General features: G+C 50.3%; 1 protein-coding gene across 2 annotated transcripts in view; it reads right to left on the reverse strand.

The window, feature by feature from the left end:
• The window catches only part of NTRK3 (neurotrophic receptor tyrosine kinase 3), a 344,195-nt gene that overhangs the window by 42,156 nt on the left and 287,839 nt on the right, over positions 1-14,200 (reverse strand). For both annotated transcript variants that reach the window (XM_066239552.1, XM_066239555.1), the window contains exons 15-16: positions 9,255-9,427; positions 5,786-6,029 (exon numbers count right to left, since the gene is read on the reverse strand). In XM_066239552.1, the coding sequence (XP_066095649.1) occupies positions 5,786-6,029; positions 9,255-9,427 (417 nt within the window). The remainder of the gene's footprint in view (positions 1-5,785; positions 6,030-9,254; positions 9,428-14,200) is intronic.

A 14,200-nucleotide genomic window follows, 5' to 3' on the forward strand; every position in this document is an offset into this window, starting at 1 on the left:
GCAGCTCATAGGGTTCAGCTCCCTCTGCACTGTGCATGGCTCCATAGGGTTCTCTCCCTCTGCGCTGTGCACGGCTCCATAGGGTTCTCTCCCTCTGCGCTATGCGCGGCTCCATAGGGTTCTCTCCCTCTGCACTGTGCAGGGCTCCATAGGGTTCTCTCCCTCTGCGCTGTGCGCGGCTCCATAGGGTTCAGCTCCCTCTGCGCTGTGCGTGGCTCCATAGGATTCAGCTCCCTCTGCGCTGTGCACGGCTCCATAGGGTTCTCTCCCTCTGCACTGTGCACGGCTCCATAGGGTTCTCTCCCTCTGCGCTGTGCGCGGCTCCATAGGGTTCTCTCCCTCTGCGCTGTGCGCGGCTCCATAGGGTTCTCTCCCTCTGCGCTGTGCGCGGCTCCATAGGGTTCGGCTCCCTCTGCGCTGTGCATGGCTCCATAGGGTTCTCTCCCTCTGCGCTGTGCGCGGCTCCATAGGGTTCTCTCCCTCTGCGCTGTGCGCGGCTCCATAGGGTTCAGCATTAAAGCTGTCTGCAGAATTCACTCAGGACGTTCGCACCCTAGCAGCAAGGCCTGCGGCAGGCGGCCAGGCAGCTGAAGCTCGGCACCGGCCCAGATGGCCCTTTGTGGCCGTGTCTGTGGTCATCACTGAGTACCCTCTCCCGGAACCAAAGAAAAGAACACACACATGGTCCAGAGGGAGATTCAAGGTCTCCCTCTGGTCTCCTAATCCAAACTCTGTCAGAGAAAGTGAACTGACCTCACTTTCCTGATGTGTCCTTAGACATGAGATGACATGCCGTGAAATGGAACGGGGGACGAAAGGGGTCTTCTTCAGCCAGACAGTGACGGAGGAAGCCCCTGAGGACACAGCTACACGCCATTCCCAGCCTGCCTCTCAGGCCATGAGACCAGGTGTAAGACTGGGTTCTTGCCATGAGGGGAAGTGATAGGCCTCACCTCCAGGTCAGTCCCATTAACCAACATCCTGTTTCCCTGTCCAGCTGGCGAGAATGGGGACAGGCGCCTAGGTGACCGAGGACACCACACAAAGAAGAGGGTAGAGCACCCCCAGCTTGGATGACCGCATGGTGGAGGCTCACCTGCTCATACCGCTAGACGACCTAGAAATAGGTTTCTATTTGTGTCAGAGCCATTCTATATTTTTGCATGTACTTGTTATGACAGTTGGCCTACCTCTATTAATGCACTTATATAAGTGTTGCTCCCCATTTTGGAATTGGGATGACAGTTGTACTTTTGCTACAATAGTAGTAACAGTAATTAATATTTCTTGAGCATTTGTTATCCTAGTAACTTTATGTTTAATAATACTAAATCCTTACAGCAAGTGCATGTGATAGGGGCTTTCAGCCCCACCTTACAGCTGGGGCATGGGGAGGTTAAATACTCTCCCAAGGACATAGCCAGGAATTATAGAAGCTGACATTCAAACCAGTCAGTGTGAGTTCAACAGTCTGCACTTTCTATCACTGCCGCAGGGGAATAATGACATCCACAAAATCAAATATGCTACTAGTCAGATCAGCTTGTTCTACATTATTCCCACATCCTAAAGGTCACTGTTGTCACCTTTTCCAGGAGTTTCCAGGAACCTTAACCTGGAATCTCCAGCTTAGCACCCAGGGCCTTGCTATCAGCAGCCAGACCTGCCATGTGTCCCCACATGTATGTTTGCCTTGATTTTGCATACCCTCCTTCCCCATCTCCTGGGCACGTGGCTCTGTTCCCTGCCGAGGCTCCAGTCCGACTCACTGAGTCAGCCCAGGCTCGGACCACCTCCTGCCCACCTCCTGCAGGCATTGTCCCAGATGCTGCTTAGACAAGGGACTCCCACACATCTCCACGAATGACACCTACATAGGCACCTGTCTGCCTGTCCAGGCTGCTCTTGGTCTGGTCTAATTCCAAATTCCCATTCTGACTTCATTCATTCACTCATTCACATTCTAGCTGGCTGTCTACCAAGTCCTAGGCCCCGAGCTCAGCAGAGACAGGAGCGTAAACAAAAAGAAACACTCCCGGCCTCTGAACAAGTAGGTTGGAGTCCTGACCCATCTCAATCCCATTCCTCCTGAATCTTAGCACATCACTTCCCCCCAAATCAAAACTTCTGAAAATATGTCTCATCTGGAATCTCAACCTCTCCTCTTCAGGATCCTCGAAACTCTTTAATTCCAGATTTGAACTCTAATCTCTGAGTGTTGTCTAACGTTCTGAGAAAGATAAACTGGCCCCAAATGGCCTTGTCAAAGCGGTTCCAAGGCAAGCTCAGGTGCGTCACGTCAGTGACCCGCGGGAGGGAGAGGGCTCTGTCATGGACGTTGTCTTAGGAAAAAGAGTACACACGGCCCGGCACTCTGGTGCAGGGATGTTTGTCTCCTCCCTCTACACGTGGAGCAGGAAATTAGGCAGTTCAATCATTTTGGTTCAATTTGTAAATCGTTTGCATATCGCTCATGCCTGAGCCAGAGGGTGCCTGTTTGTTTTAAGACATTAAAAATGAAAAGAGAAGAACATAAGAAGGAGTTTATCTCTACCTCTCTCTCTGCCCTCGTATACACTCTGGAGTCTATTCTGGGCAAGTGAGCATGCACACACACGCACGCACGCACGCACGCCCCTGAATTGTCTGCATTTAGCTCTACTCGGCACCAGAAACCAGCAAATCCTAGGCCCACTAGACTACAGTGCCCGATGGCAGCAGAGAGGTGCTAACCTGTCCCTGGGGTCAGCCTACAGAGAAAACCCTTAGGTGTCCAGCTATCTAATAAATCACTGCTTTCCCCCAGAGCTCGGGCTGGCGTATAGAACAAGAAAACCTTTCATAAATCACCAGAACATGGACTTGGCTCTAAGATTCATGAGCGGGACCATGGAAACACTGACCAGAAGAACAGGCGAGTACTGACAAGCCAGCATTTCTGTCTAAATGGAAACCTTGGGAAGGGAACTCCCTGAGGTGGTCACCGTGAAGACCATATTCCTTGGGCAGCTGCGTGGTCCCAGTTTATTTTCCAACAGTCTCCAACTGGAGTTACCTCTGAACAGAAGATCATCCCTGGGGCTTTCCTGCCTTGGGGATGAAAGGGACTGAGAAAGATAATGTAAACAATAATTTCTCCAGCAAGTAGTGAATTCCAGGCTTTGAACACGCATTAACTTGCTTAACATCACAATAACTCTGGTGAGAGGCTAAGTTTGTCCTTGTTTTTAAAATGGGAAAATGAAATAGAGGTTAGGGAAAGTGCAGCGAGGTCCCATGGCTGCTGCTGGTGGGGCTGAGATGTACATGCAGGTAAATTCAGGTCCAAATACAGAAGTTCCTTGTCACCTGATGTCTTCTAATACGGATAATAAGATAAGACTTCTGGGTTCACTACGGATGTGACCTCTGGCTAATCCCTCTGCAGTCTCTTTCACTGAAGGTGGCAGAAAGGATGTGCATATATTAGGACCTTGTGAAAATGGGACATAAAGATATATCATATGATATGATACATATCATAAAGATATGATACCTGCTGCTCTTGGAATCCGAACAGTGTAATATCTGGCCGCCATCGATGGCATTTGCAGCTTTTCAGGGTGCGCTGGGATTTTACTGCGAGAGCTCGCTGTTTTTACTTCCTACTTCCCTGGGACCAAAGGCACATTTTTGAGCCAACCGGCCCCAGCTTACGCCTGGCTTAGAATGCATGGAAAAGGAACTGTGAGTACCTGGACCATGGACAGTTTGCCCCCTCCTTCTACCATCCTTAAATGCCAACCTGCCCCGGTGCCCACGGAAATGAGGGGGATGCACACACATCTCGTCGCTCTCCCAGGAGCAAAGAGCAACAGCGCCCAGGCGTCAAAGCCAGGGCACAGCCGGTTCATTTGAAGATGTGATTTTTCTTTCCTCTTTGAAATCAGAGTCAAGAAACATGAAGTGCACTCCTTGAGGCAAGTCTGAAGGCTGCCTGTACACACAATTCTGGTCAGATATTATTTCCCAGGACCCTAGTGAAGCCAGCAGAGACCAGATTGGCATAATCAAACATCTGCCTTGCACAGAAGAACAACGATCCATTTCTTGCTTTTATCAATACCAATACAAATCTGAGCTCAGCCAGATAGGCCAGCAAACCCCATTACACAGAGTACAAAGGCAATTAAACAGTGCCAGCTCTGGCTAGCCTTGAGAAATCTATGACCTGCGGGTCCTCAGTAACCGTACCAATGCCTGTCTTAAAGATGACTGGAAAAAAATGGGTCTACACGCTCAAGAAAGGCTCTGCCGTGCCATTTCCCGGCAGGTCTGCCCTGGCCTCCGTCCGCAGCGACTGCTGCTTGGTCCTCCCTTGGCTGTATCTGGGGATACTGGGCAGGGCAAGGGGCTCGAGAAGCGGCCCAGTCTGCAGCAGACACAGCCCCTTCTCCCACGGTAGGCCCTGCTCTGCTTCATATTCTTTCATGATGCTATGTCACCTGCCGTTCTTTGTACCATGAACGTGTTACTTTCTAGCCACAAAGGGCATTTCCCAACCATTCCATTTTTTTTTCTAGGCCGTGGCTCAATGGAAGTGTCTCAAGGGACCAGTTCAAACCTCCTGTTTCGATAAAGCCATCAGGAGGAACATCCAGATAGAACTGCTCTGCAAGCGCCAAAGCCAAACCCTGAGCCTCAGCCCACCACGCTCAGGCCAAAAAGGCTAGTCATGGGCTCTTTAACTCACAATACAACCATCCATGCCTTACAGAGAAGATGAGACAATGGTTACCATGCCTCCAGAACACTGTCCATCCTCTCCTTATATGACAGAGCCAAAGTCTTTGTCTAGTCAATGTCCCGAAGTAAATTTCCCATATTTTTGAGGCATCGACCTTCCAATCAGTTTGCATACGTTATTTTATCTCTGTACCTCAGGTTGTATATATATCCCCCCCACCTTTTATTAGTTAAAGGACACTTGTGCCCATTAGCCCTTTCCCTAGCAATAATAACACTTTCAGAACCACACAGTGACCCATGGAAAGATAATTCCCAAAGACTAAGGAAAAAAAATTGAGAGCTAAACAAGTTGCCTGTTAACGTAAAGTAGACAATCATCTGACATAAAGTTGAATGTGATGTCTTTTCTCACAGTCTGAAAGCTCTTTCTAACCTGCACCTCTCCCCAACATTGGCCATGAGAGCACGCTTTCTTTCCTCATCGTTCCTGAGCCACTGGGGTGACAGTGCTCAGTAAGACATTAACCATTTTTTGCTACTTTACTTTGGGTTCTGGCTTTTCCTCAAGAACTGCCCTTGAAAACAAGCCTACACAGTCAGCAGATAATTTCAGAGAATATCATGCATCGTGGGTGAGACTGGATCGGGGACTTAGTTGGAAGGTGCTAAAAGGTAGCACTAAGTTGAGTCTGTCTCTGTGTGTATTTGGGGATATATATATTACATATCTTATATAATATATATATATACACATACAGCTAGTTACATGAAGAATGAGTATTTGTTAATGATGTGAGACTACAATGCATATGTCATAGCAATTTAAGGGCGTAGTTGAATTAAGTATCTAGGAGAGAGAGAGGAGCTAGCTCTAGAGAGAATAGCGGACAATAAGCCACAATGTAGAAGTGGCCAAAGGATAATCATGGTGGTGTGTATGCATGGGCGTGGCTGTGTATGTGTGCTCCGGAGCGACAGGGTTATGGACAACGATGAAGACATGTAAGCAAGGTGCTAGCTCTGCCATGGGGTCCTGCGGCTGGAAAAGCCTCCTTACCCTGTAGTAATCGGTGCTGTAGACATCTCTGGACATGCCAAAGTCTCCGATCTTCACCAGCAGGTTGGCTCCAACCAGGCAGTTCCTGGTGGCCAGGTCCCGGTGCACGAAGTGCTGGGAGGCCAGGTAGACCATGCCCGAGGCAATCTGACCGGCAATGTGGAGCATCTGGGAGAGCCCCAGCTCGCCCTTCGCCTGGCGTGGCTGCCCGTCCACGAGGATCATCGCATCTGGCCCGTGGGCCCTGCGGGGGACAGGGGAAAGACAAGGGGCAGAGGGACGTCAGGAGACCAAGGGGAAAGGCCTTGAACACTCATTCTCTGGAACGCACCACAGAAATGAATGCAGTCTGCCTTCTCGGCCCACCTATGGCCTATTCCTGTCTACCCCAAAACGTATTATGTGAGTACGGATACGGGTGAAGCACTGCCCCCAGGTTCCCAACTAAGATGACAGCAGACATGCTCCAGTAGGTCATAGACGACTCTACTCTTGCAGACTATTTTATTTCTACCCAGGGTTTCCCAGGTTTGAGAGGTCTAATATAGAATAATTAATAAAACAACAACTAGCTCTTTCATGGCCCTTACTCTGTTCCATGCACTGCTCTAAGTATATTAAATATATTAATTCACTTAATCCTTCCATCCCAACTTTGTGATAGAAAAACTAAGACACAAAATGATGGGATTGCCCTGGCCAGTTGGCTCAGTGGTAGAGCATCGGCCTGGCATGCAAGAGTCCCGGGTTGGATGCCCGGTCAGGGCACACAGGAGAAGCACCCATCTGCTTCTCCACACCTCCCCCTCTCCTTCCTCTCTGTCTCTCTCTTCCCCTCCCGCAGCTAGGCTCCATTGGAGCAAAGTTTGCCCCGGCGCTGAGGATGGCTCTGTGGCCTCTGCCTCAGGCACTAGAATGGCTCTGGTTGCAACAGAGCATTGCCCCCTGGTGGGCATGCCGGGTGGATCCCGGTCGGGCACATGTGGGAGTCTTGTCTGACTGCCTCCCCATTTCCAATTTCAGAAAATACAAAAAAAAAAAAAAAGATGGGATCACCTGGCCAAAGCCACAGAGCTCCCAGAATGAACATAGGGGTGATCAGGAGCAGATGAAGCCAGACATGTGGCTCTACAAGAGCCTGTTCCTAAAGGGCATCAAGAGGGCTTGCCAATCAGCTCCCTGGGCCACGCCCCCAAGATTCTGATTGGCTAGGTGGTGCTCATTTATTTGCACTTCTTTTATCTCCCAGTAGTGATGCTCTGGGTAGCAAGACTCTTGAGTTCACCCTCTGGACCACACTGCCTAGGACTAGGGGACTCTGCAGGTGGCAGGGCCCAGTGAAGAGACCCTATGGCCTTGAAGCAGAGGCCTGGGGAGCCTCAACCTCCCTCTACCTCCAATCAAGTGTTTGTTATCCTAACACTGTGGTCAGTCTTACTGGCCACTCTTAGTGTTTCCACTTCTCTCCAGGAAGCCCAATGAGCCATAACCATACCCAGGTGCTTATTGGTGAAGGTGTGGTCCAAGGAAGCCTGGTGGACAGCGAGGCCTCAGTCTGTTTCCCAGCTTCTCTGATTTCCACAGAGAGGCACCATTACATAGGGGTGTGGCTGTTTTACGATCTCCTGTGGGCTCAGGAAGGAGGGTTGACAGACGAGCACACTCTAGTCCACCAGGAGAGCACACTGCACCACTGCAGCTGTGAGAACAGGAAGGGCCTCCACGTTTTTTTTCCCATCTTCCCTCCTATTGGGCATGGCACCTGGGAGCACTCTGACGCTCTGTTGGTGGCACCTGGGCTGAAGGCACTGTAGACCCTATGGGGAGGGTGTGGTAGAAAATGGCGCATGTCCCTCACAGGGTGAGGAAGACCCTGAGAACTGAGAAGGCATGCCAGCTTCATTAGCAACTACCATGGTCCACAGTTCTGATGGAAAGGATAATCGTAATCATCTTAGTAGTAGCAGCTGCCATTGCCTGGACACCTGGAAAATGCCTGGAATGATAGAAATACAGGCATTTCCTAGTCATACAATGAACCTGTGAAGCGGTTCTTAATGGCTTGGTATTTCAAGAGGAAGAAATAAGGTCTAATAACTTGTTCTAGGTTACAGCACTGAGACGTGAAAATTTGGGACGTGAACGTGAGTCTGTCTTACTGACGAGGGCTGTGTTCTCCAGGAAAGGAATAAATAGCATTGTGAAACCATATTCAGGGGTGTAGACTGCCCTGCAGCTACTTCCAGCTGCTCTGTGGCCATTATTGGGAAACCCGACTCATGAGGTGCCTCCATCACCTGCTACCACCCCTTCCCAGTCCCTGCCCAAAGCACGACACTCTCCTGGATGTCCTGCTTCACATGGATGCTCGTGTCAGTGTGGTGACTGTGCTAGTCTTCCACAACCTATGGTTGAATTCTGGAAATGTCACTCATTCTGAGCCCTGGAATTCAACAACCTTCAAAAGGTGGCTAAGTGTCCAGGGACCAAGTGTTCAGCCAGCCTCCTGGGACCCTGAGCCCCACAGATCCTCACACATGCTCTCTCCTCCAGCTGGGCACTGCATGGAGGTGACGGATACAGAAAGAAGGGCCGTGGTAACTCTGCTCTAATGCAGATGCTGTCTTCTCTGGGGAACTTCTGGATGGGGTTCCAGTCCCTCGCCAGTGCCACCAGGAGTCTCTCAACACCCAGACAATCTGGCTCCAGGATGGGGAAAACCCCTCTTAGGACAATCCAAGCTTTCTGGAAGAGCACTATCTGACAGAGCGTTGTACTGACGGAAATGTTATGTACTGTGCTGCCTGATATGGCAGCCACATGTGGCTGCTGAGTATTCAAAATGTGGCTAGTGAGACTAAGGAAGTAAATTTTTAAATGTTATTTAACTGTAAGTAATTTAAACTTAAACTCAAATAGCCACATGTGGCTACTGTACTAGACAGCACAATTCTAAAGTTGTTCAAGAAAAATCTGCCCCTTTTCCAACCACTTCTGCCTCCTGATGAGTGTGTCGGCTTGTTTCCTCCTCTTCATCATCAAAGTCTCCAGCAAGAAGCTTCCTGGAGGGGCACAAGGGATTAGCCTGACTCTGCGACACTGAGAACTATGAAACAATTCTCATCATCGGGGACAGACCGGCCCAAGAGCTATGGAGATGGGGCCACAGGCTGGCAGGACCCTGAGCCCATTCCATGCCCTGCCCCACCTCCTGATCCACCTTGAATCAGGAGGAAGAGTATGGGTCACTTGACCCTACGTCCTCAGCCTTTCCTCCCTCAAAATCAGGGAGACAGGCCTGAGCCCATCAGCTCAGGAGATGACGCAGAAAGATGAGAGGTTGCTTCTCATGTCTAACCACAGACCTAAGTGTTCAAAGGAGCAAATGCAACTGCTGACTCCAGACAGGATCCTGGGGTTTGGCGGGGCTGTGTCAGGGCACAGGGGACGGGACGGCAACCCCGCTTACCTGAGGAACTTGTTCAGGTCCCCATGTTTCATGTACTCAAAGACCATGATGAGGGGGTCTCCGTCACCACACACGCCGTAGAACTTGACAATGTGCTCATGCTGCAGGTTGGTAAGCAGTTCAGCCTCCCTCTGGAAATCCTTCCGGGCAGCCAGGGTAGGGTCCTTCAGGGCCTGGAAACAACAGGACAGCGGTCTTCAGCAGCCAGAGGACAGGGCCGTGCTGGACTCGCCCCTGGGAAGAAACCTGGTGCTCATACATAATAAAGAGCCTGCTGGTTCTGAACAAAGAAGATTTCAATTGGGGTTTAAGGACCATTAGGCTAAGTTACAACAGCCAGGCCTGACCCCTTCCTCCTTCAGCCTTTCCATTCCTGGAGAAATGGGAATCAACATTCTGACACTAAGTCCCAGACACCAGCCAGTGACTGCAAATTAGGTTCATCTCAGAACCCTGGGCTTCCTCAGAGGTTAGTGTGAATAGCAGAGGGCGGGGCCGTGGGGTGGGAGGCCCGACAAAGGCCCTCTCCCTTAACAGTTCCTGGAAGAAATGGTCCCACAGCTACAGCGAACAGCGGGAAAACCTGCCCCAGTTGCTTTAACTTTCAAGTCTCCTGTGCCCAGAGTCTACCAGAAATCAGGCAGGCAGTATAATAAGTCTCCTTGCTCTCTCTGTTCCTTGCCTTTAGGTGGTGAGGCGTATATTTGCAGAGAAACGTCAATGCTTTGACTTCAAAGGTGCCTGTGTCCTCCCAGGAGGAGCTGAAGGAAGTACGGGGCGAAGGGTGGGGGGAGGCGGTGTCAGGGGGACTGCAGCCATGGGAATGGCAGTCACTGGACAGAAGCCTTAGGGTCCTTAGGCCCAGGTAAAGGACCTCAAAGTCCCAGGGTAGAATGGCAAGATGGGCACCTGCTGGCCACTGAAATGTCACAACTCAGCCCCTATGGGACTTGGAGGCCCTGTGTGAGGAGTAAGCACTAACATATCACTTGCCCCAGGGCCCAGGAGGATCAATGGAGGAGACTATTATTTATAAATGTGGTAAGACCAAAGCAGAGGCATGTGAACACGGCGAGGGGTCATGCTTGGGGACCAGCACGGAGGTGCAGCGACAGTGGCCACTGTGGACAGTGAGTGGGAAGACAGTGAAAAAGGCGGCCCTATCCGCAGGAGGAGCAGCCTAGGCAGGTGTGCGCACACTGTTCTCCAGCCTTCCCGCCCTCCCCATGAGGTCAGAAGGCAAGTGGGGCCAAACCTCCGCTTGTTTCCCCTGCTGACACAGATTAGTAACCTCAGCAGATACAAGAGGAGGCAGGCAGGGAGGGGGGAAGTGGGGTGTCTACGCACCACATTCAGGTTAGTGAGAATCCAGACACGGGGGGGGGGGCTGGCTTGCATTCTCTCTGCTGGGCACCTGTCCTGTTCTATTTATGTGGGCAGACCGACCTCCCTGTAGATCATGCTGGCACTGAAGGCCTCCCAGCCAGAGATCTCTCTCCTGCCACTGCAGCCCCTATCAGTGGAAATCGACAAGGCTGCCTGGGCAGTATGGCAGGTGTGTGATTATGCAAACTAGTACCTGGGGCCCATCAAACCTCTGCCAGTCATTAGCACATCCAAGATGAGGGCTCTCAGCATGAAAAAGGCCCAGGTGTTGTCTACTTTCACCTGCTCAAGTCTGGAGTCGAAAAACTGAGGCCCAGCCTTGTCCAGACACCAACTTAAATGATACATCTTAAATGACAGTTAAACCAGACCTCAGCCACCTCCTGGTCTCTGGTGTCCAGGTCACAGCAATGCCTCTAGGAAGGACCTTATCCAAAGAATCATGGCTATGGTCTCTTGACCAGAGATCGAGCCCCACTCCAAATTCAACCAGCACCCCCTTTTATTCTTTTCAAGATTTGGAGATTTTGCCCAATAAAGTGTTTGAATAAATAGCTCTGCTGCTGACAAGAATGTTGTAAATGATCTAGTGTTAACGGTCCCATTTTATAGGCGAGAACACTGAGGTCCCAAATAGGGAAGTGACTTGCCAAAGATCCCGGAAGAAGGAACACTTCCAGTCAGGAACCCAGGAGACTTTCTTGTCTGGCATACCTGCTTGAATTAATTTACCCATTGAATTAGTCACTAGACAGGTTCACAAGGAAATGGCGAACACAGAAGTTAAACGATGGGCAAGAGGAGAGGGTCAGGAGAGGGGAGAAGTGTAGGCACCAGCAGAGGGGCCAGGCCCAGGGAGGATGCCAGGTCCGCAGGGCCGGCCAGGGCCACAGGCAAGGGTGACATCATTTCACCAGCTCCGATTCCGCCTGGTCCCCACGCTGGCCCTGGCTGCCTTCTCAGGGAAGCAACCCAACCCTGAAGGGACAGGCTGCTGTGTGTGGCCACCAGCGACGAGAGCAGAGATACCTGCGCAGCCTCCCTGCCAGAGGTGGAGCAGGCAGAGGGCACCTCTCTCGGTGACCCAGGTCCCACTGCAGCTCTGAACTCCATGAGCGGGGGCGTGGGCACAGGAGGCCTGCCAGAGATTTATTTATTTTCATGAAGAACAAGAGAGGGGAAAAAAAGAGAGCCCAGCATGGGTGGGATGGGAGAGTACAAAGATTTATGTGAATGCTGGATTTATGAGAGGGAAAAGTAGATCAAATTTGGGGCCAGCCAAATGGCCTCTCTCCATCTCCGTAAATCATTCCCTCGCAGGGTCCTGGACGCCGGAGGCGGCCATCGGATACTTCTGTTCTCAGCTCTCCAGCAGCGCCCGCCAGCGTCCCGAGGCTGGCGCCCTCGCGTACCGGGAGGAGGCACAAGGCACTGGAGTGGCTGTTGTTTTCCCACCCTCCAGCTCCTGCCATCACCGTGGGGGGCCACCTCTTCAGTCCAGCCTGCAGTGTTTATGTAACTGGCAGAGGGTCGTGTTCAGCAAAGGGCTGCCAGTGGCCCCTGTCCTCAGGGACTGACACAACTGGGGCAGAGATGACCAGAGCTGAAGGAGGAGGAGGGAGAGGAGGAGGAAAGTCAGCCCTAACACTCCCTTGCCCCCTCCATGGAGGCCACTTCTGAGGGGAACTTCAAAATGAGTCAACAGTGGTGGCACGGGAGACTCAGGGAGAGGGGTCGTGCCGAGGGGTCTCCGAAGCCCTTCGCCCAGGGAAGCTGGACTTGCCCCCTTGTCTACTCTCTCCCTCAAATTTGAGGATGTTGCCCTTTATGGCCTTCTCCTCTGTGTGTCAGCTCCCCATTCACCCCAAGTCCTAGGTTTCGAGGGGCTGTTCAGTCGGGTGGCAGGGAAGCTGTGGTGATGGCAGGAACACTCAGATTTCTCACCAGCCCCCAGCTCCCTCAGAGTCACTTAACATCACCCTGCCAGCCTAGGGGTCTGCTGCCTCTCACTGTCCTTTTCTTTTGGGAGGGGCGGGGGAGAAATTCCAGCCAGAAGAACTGTCAAACAAGGGACAGCCACATTGCCAGCCCGATGAACTGTCCATTACCTCAAGAAACACAATGACTAATGCCCAGTATATCCTGAACACTCTGCTGGTTGGGTACCCAGGGAAATACAGTACGTCTGTCCCGGAGAGGGGCTCACCAAGAGTCCGCTGTGACTACTGCCAAATTCATTTATGACAGCTAAATCTGTTCAAGCCATCACTTAGTGTAATGAGATGTCATGAAAACCAATGAACTATAATTGCAAAGAGTAGGCTGTGATTATAGAACCTAGAATGAATCCATTAGAAAGACCTGATAAAGGCCAGTGGTTAATCAGTAGTAAGAATGGGAGGCAACCTAGTTTTTTTAAATGGGGGAAATAGTGAGAAGATGACATTCTGCACTCAGATTGTTTCACAAGTGTTTTAAGTTCTTTCTCAAACTTAAAGTAATCGAAACTTGAAATAATGAACACGCAAAACACAACCAAAACAACTCTCTAAACCAAAAGGAACAGAAAACTGGAGGTTCAGGCAGACTGGGAGAAATATAACACTAAATCCAAGTAATTAAAATGACCAATAACAGGAACATGAAATTTCCTGCAGATAAAGTTCATTTTTTAGGAATAGGCTGATAAAGATGTGACAGTAAGGAAATGCTCAAAGAGAGTGAAGAAATCATTATTTAAAAAGCCAAGAAGGTAGTCAGCAAATAACAGGGAGAAACAAAATTAAGATAACGATAACATTAAGACCAAATTAGCTATCTTAAAAATCAATTATATTGTCACTGAGGTTAAAACAAAACTTCCACAGACAAGACAAACTCTACCCTAGATAAAACCTCACTCGGGAAGAAGTCACGACTTTGAAGAACGCTGAGGTTCACCCGGAGAAACAGAGGGGACAGGAATGACAGTGACGAAGGTCTTGCTACCTCATCTGTGGAGGAGAGGGGTTCCTGGATGTGCATTTGACTCTGATCAGCTGGGGGACCCTAGGCAAATTGCTACCTGTCCTTCTGTGCCTCAATGTCCTCTTTTATACAAAGGGGACAGTGACAGTGCCTGGCTCTCAGGCTTGCTGTGAGAAGGAAACACTGAATCTGCACACACCACTTATAGCCGGACCCAGTACATTCTGAGCACCCAATTAAGTGTTCTCTGTCAGATGCAGCTGTCATTGTCATCATCACCACTGTCACCATCACCTCCTCCTCCTTAAATGTATATTTCCATATCTGTCTCTTTTCATTCAACATTGTGCTTTTGGGAGTCTCACACATTGTTGCACATAGCTATAGTCCATCCATTCTCCTCCTTGAGTAATTTCCCTCTGCAGCGATACATTACACTCATTATCTTGTTGCTACTGATGGACACTGGGGTTGTTTCCAGATTTTGGCTGTTATAAATAATGCTTTATAAACATTCTTAGGCATATTTCTTGAGAGATATCTAATGGAAGTATGGATGAATGGACGGACAGGTAGATAGATACCTATTGGAT

This window comes from Saccopteryx bilineata, chromosome 7, assembly GCF_036850765.1.
Source record: "Saccopteryx bilineata isolate mSacBil1 chromosome 7, mSacBil1_pri_phased_curated, whole genome shotgun sequence".
NCBI classification, from domain to species: Eukaryota; Metazoa; Chordata; class Mammalia; order Chiroptera; family Emballonuridae; genus Saccopteryx; species Saccopteryx bilineata.